This window comes from Octopus bimaculoides, chromosome 4 (assembly GCF_001194135.2).
Source record: "Octopus bimaculoides isolate UCB-OBI-ISO-001 chromosome 4, ASM119413v2, whole genome shotgun sequence".
NCBI lineage: Eukaryota > Metazoa > Mollusca > Cephalopoda > Octopoda > Octopodidae > Octopus > Octopus bimaculoides.
The window spans coordinates 92,082,712-92,088,327 of NC_068984.1; the positions used below are offsets into that span (position 1 = coordinate 92,082,712).

At 34.3% G+C, this 5,616-nt stretch overlaps 1 protein-coding gene across 1 annotated transcript in view; it reads left to right on the forward strand.

The window, feature by feature from the left end:
* The window catches only part of LOC106879866 (cartilage matrix protein), a 110,466-nt gene extending 106,854 nt beyond the window's left edge, over positions 1 to 3,612 (forward strand). The window contains exon 7 of the mRNA XM_014929584.2: positions 644 to 3,612. Within this exon, the coding sequence (XP_014785070.1) occupies positions 644 to 1,239 (596 nt within the window). The 3' untranslated portion in view covers positions 1,240 to 3,612. The remainder of the gene's footprint in view (positions 1 to 643) is intronic.
* Positions 3,613 to 5,616: the final 2,004 nt, after the last annotated feature.

Below are 5,616 nucleotides of genomic sequence, written 5' to 3' on the forward strand. Positions count from 1 at the left end.
ATATAACAATAATAGAGCATAAAATTTTTAAAAAATATCAGTGGCCAGTATATAAAAAGAAACCGATTAAGGTGAAATTATTTGTATAATTATAATAAGGGCTCCGAAAGAAATTTTCTAGCCTATATGCTGGGAAATAGACGCTAAATCGTTTCACCACTCAAAGAATTCACATGTGTGTGTGTGTGTATGTATGTATGTATGTATGTATGCATGTATGTATGTATGTATGCATATACGTACATAGATACATCGCATATAATTCATAAGTAGATATGTTTGTCACACAAATAAATGCCCAATATTCATAGGTATAAATATGATATTACAATCCGTTGTATATCTAATATTTACCATTAGTATTCGGACGGGTGCCTGTATTACTTACAAATTTCTACCAACTACTAATATTTTATGCAAAACACTATTAATTATCCATATGAACCTTATAATATTTCATTTCAACACTTAATGATTGAGAGAGAAAAAATGTATACGTATATACGTAAGTGCAGTAGTCGACAAAATTAACCTGGCGTTATGTTATTTGAAATTTATCGACGCTGAGCATTTAAGAAAGTGTCTGAACATTACAGCTTTCAATTTTTATTTTGAATTAATGTTTAATTTATTCTCATTTCAGTTTGCAACAAAACTCAAGAAACAGATTTGATGTTCATAGTCAATAACCATTTGCTAGGATATAATAAGACTGAGAAAATTGTGAATGTAGTTGCTGAGATTATCGAGCTTCTCGGTAAAGAGTCGCCCATCCGCACAGGAATGATGTATGATGACTGTGAAACAACAGAAGATATTCCCCTCGGTTCTTTACAAGAAAAAACAGCTTTCATTCAGAAAATAGATAAAATAAAGTTTAATAGTTTTGCAGGGATGATTAGAAAACTCCGATTAAACGTTTTTCCGGTGGAAGACATAGAGACAAAGAATTCATCTCGGCGAATCGGCTTTCTTTTCCTGGACGAGGTGACAAATATAAACGATTTCAACGTCATTAGAGAAGTAAAACTAAGCTTAGGCAATGGTATTCAGTTATACGTTGTTGTGATCGGTGACAGAGTCGATATTTCTACCATTGAACGTAACATAGCTCCACGGGAACGAATTATTATAATACCATCATACAACGATCTAAAGTCGCTGCTGCCATCAAAATTTACTGAAAAACTTTGCCGCTTAAAAGAATCTTTGCAACACTTCCAACTTGCAAGCACTTGAAATTTGATAAGAGTTATATTTTTATTCAGTGACTAATTTATTTACTAAAATATTGTCTGGTTTCCTTTGGCAACAAAATAATATATGAAAACTTTGATGTGTGTATTCCATGGAATCAGTCATGTTACCGTGTAGAAACAAAAAATATTTATTTCTAGTTATTTAAAACGCAATCAATAATTAAAGATAACAGTTGCAATATATTATTTATTGCAAAAATAACTTATTGTTTATTGGCATCGTGAAGTATGTTGTCCGATCCATTGTGTTCCAAATGCCGTTTTCCTCCTAGGTCAGAACAATTCAGGTTATAATGCTACTTTATTCGCTTAAGGAAAAATTTCCACCTGCAAATAATATTTATTTTTCTTTTAAGAATTTTTTCTCGTTAAAGTCGATTTCTGTTTAAATTAAACTATAGAGGGGCAGTTTGATGGCTAAAGTGGTTATCCAAGATTAGTTAAAAACTATTTTAAGGCTCAGAGCAATAATAACAATATGTTGGAAATTTCTTATCATCATAAAACAATTATAACTGCATAAAACTATCACACGCAAAATTCATATCGTCAAATTCTACTTTATCATATTGCTTGAATACATGTTCATATTCTGGTTTTGCAGAATATGATATTATAGATCTCACAATAAATTTTAGTAACATGTAATCATTATACACCTAGGAAATATTCTAAAATGAACTACTTAATGGAACACGCGATATATGAAAACGTAGCTATTGCTATTGTGGAAATATTTTATTAGATATCAAATAATGATACAGCATTATAAATAAAACACTGCACCGAAAATGTTCATATAACAATAACAATTGTCGTTTCACAAATTACTGGACCGTAATAAATTTTTCTAATAAACATGACTGCGTGCACACACACACACACACTATTTTATTAACGCCGGAAAATCTTCCCAGAATTTCACGTGACCGTTCGTCAGACAGTCGTGATACAACAAAATAATTATTCTGCTTTATCGCAACTGTCTGACGAATAATTAAAAAATACCAATTTGCTCTACTTTTTTGGTATTTCAGTGCTATTTCCCTCATTTAGTTTTGCACTTATGAGCTTGCTTGTGGGTATGACAGATGTCTGGATGTCAATATGTTAATAATTTCTTTTCTTGTTACAGTTTTTAGATATAGTATGATTATATTTACAAAATACGTTTGAGTGCATAGTTAGAGATATATGCGTGCTTATATAAAATATAAAATTTGGCTTTGCTATCAGGTCTTTCAGAGTTTCATCCCACTGCGCGGTAATTTGGGCAAATATCTTATAGACCTGTACGGAAACCCATTATGCATGAAACAGGAAAAAAGAAAATGGTGAAGTTACCTTCGGGAGTCATGCTGACTCATAAGGGCCGGTTTGCCAGTTTCCATGGCGTATAAATTTTCTACTTGGACGGGACACCGGTCCGGCGTTGGATTACTCATTTTTGCCTGTTGGGTGGACTGGAGCAACGTGACAATAAGTGCTTTGCCCAAGAACCTAACGCATCACCCGGTCCAAGAATCGAAACCACAATCTTATGATCATGAGTCCAACACCTCTAACCACTAAGCCACATGCCTCCACAAACAAATTGTCAATTGTGGGGCACGACTGTCACTACATAAACCTGATGATTAGTAACGCATGAAAGTACTAGTTCATTTCAATATTGTAAAATTATAGAACTGTAAAATAGCAAAAATTGCAAATAATAAAACGTGAAAATCAAACTAACTTGGAATTTCATTGATTAATATATATATATATACAGCCCTAGCTGTGATAATAACTATATAAGATATAAGCGCCTTTTTATATATACAACATCCTCTTGTATATATATATATATATATATATATATATATATATATCGGGTCAGCTGGGATACTTGTCCAATCACAGGTCCTCTTTCAGGTTTCCGGAAAGACGATTCGTCATATCCCTGGCTAGCCAATTGTGGCGCCTCAATGATGAAGGAACCCCATACGATATCAAGTGGAGGATCTTAGAGCGGCCGGGACCCTACATCAACAGGAGCGATGCTGCAAGCTTTGCATAGCCGGGCGAGCAAGGATACTTAGATACCCTGAAACCTGGATCACTGAACACTCGCCAGAAACTTTACAGTTCTTGTATCTATTTCAAGCGCTACTTGCTGCAAGCATGGAATTCTTCGTTTTCCAGTTAAGCCCAGAAGGGTCCTTACGACCAAAAACCGCCAAAATACTGGTCTAAAGGAGATAACCCGTCCTCACTGACCCCGGACTATTTATTCTCTGATGACCAACTGTTTTCTACTTTCTTACTTTCAATTCTTTCATTTGTCATTTATAAAGAATATACTCCGAAATGTTTATTGTCTGCATTTTCTTTGAATATATTTTTTTAATTGCTGTTTTGTTTTACTTTTTTGTGCTTTCCCATCATGCGTTTTGCTTCTCTAAATTTACATATTATTTGTTTGTCTTCCCTACTTCTCAAGTTCCTTGCCTTGTTTCCACACATCACACACTAGGTAATTCTCCCCAAAGACTACATTACAGGCTCACCACCATGTAGTCATTACATGCCAATGTAAAAATACTCATGGTAATTTCACACCATCAAGATAGCCGACCCTACGTATAGCTAACCCCCATCAATCTTTGTTTTTCCTTTTTCATTCTCCCCATCTATCTGTCTCTCTCACTATCCACCTACGAGGGGTAAATCTCCATCAATGGAAACTTGCCAAGTCAATGACTTGCAAGCTTTTACCAAATACTGTGTACCAAGTAGAACGACAAACAACAAAACATATAAAGTAATCTATTGATACTCCATCAGGAAGCACAATTTTCAAAACAAAATAATCATGAAGATAAGGCGAGTATTTAAACCCAACATCGAAGCCCAGGATACGAAGGAAAAAATCTAACATTCTGCAGTAATACTGGCGGAATAAAAATGTGAGTTGCCGTGCAAGCTGAAGAGCCAATATTGTTGACGCGTTGGTGAACTGACAAGTATATAATAGAATCAACTTTCAATATGACCATTGTTATAACAAGATGCAACAAATCTTTTAAATCACAGAATATGCATAGTTCGTTTCACTAAAAATAAATAGTGACATGTCTTTGAAATACCTGAATTTTATGGAATGCGTTTTACGACTTATAAGTTTTTTATATCCTAGTGTTGGATATATAATTAAACGAAGCAGGGGGAAAGAAAGTATTTACACTACACAATACGATTACTATTACATGAGACTCAACCCGCTCAATCAATGGATCACAATGAACCGCTTACTAAACAATTTCTCACCGTTCTTTATTTTATAACAATGAGTCACTCCACTTTTAGTTACTCGGTGGGTGGTCGAAATCCTTTCACAACATCTCCCCTTTTTAAAATTATTCCCCCCTAACTTCTTCCCTTTTGAGAATTAAACTCCACTTAGAATTTTAACATCTCTTACGCTTAGGGTTGAATTATAGTGTTTCCGTTCTTTTCCGGTTTCTGGTGCTAGAACGTGTAGTTTCAAATTGTTTGGGTGTTGGTATCTCAAATTTCCATGGGGATTTCATTTCTCGTGACTATTTTTCCGTGAATCTTCTTTAAAGTTGGTTTGTATGCCTTTTATATTCGACATTTTCCCCTTTTACCAGGAATAACATTCTTCCAATTTGTTTAATAATTACACCGTCTTCCCAGTTTTCATTACCATAGCTACAGGCTTAAAAAAAAACTTTGTCACCTAACTTGATGTATTTTGAAGTATATTTGTCGTTCGCCTTTTTTCTATTTTCACTCTGAGTACACTGAAAACTTTCAATAAAATATTGTTTCATCGAAACAAATCTCTAGTTTCTTCGGCAGAATATAATTACAATAGCTTTCGTGTTCGGCCGAGGATAATCTTCTAAAAAGTAGTACTTTTTTTCGTCGACCAATTTTTACACTCTTCTTTGAATATTTCTTCGTATCTTCGAAAATATACAGAGAATCTTGTGGATTACAGCTGAATTCTGCAATTGAGTTTGCTACGCTGTCTGGCGAGTACGAACCTGAAGTATTTTCAGACCTCTTCAACTGCTGGTTTTGTTGTTGTTGCTGTTGTGTTTGGTGTTGTTGCTATTGTAGTTGCTGCTGTAACTACTGTTGTTGCTGTTAAAACTGCACCACGGAGGCCAATAAATCTTCCATGCTAAAACGAATTTTTCTTTGGTTTCGTACCAAAAAAAAAAAAAAAAAGAAAATTCTAAACGTCCATCTCAATCTTCGAACAACTCGCGGACACTTTTGTATCCTAGTGTTGGATATTTAATTTAACGAAGCAGGAGAGAAAGAAAATATCTGCTCGACGCAA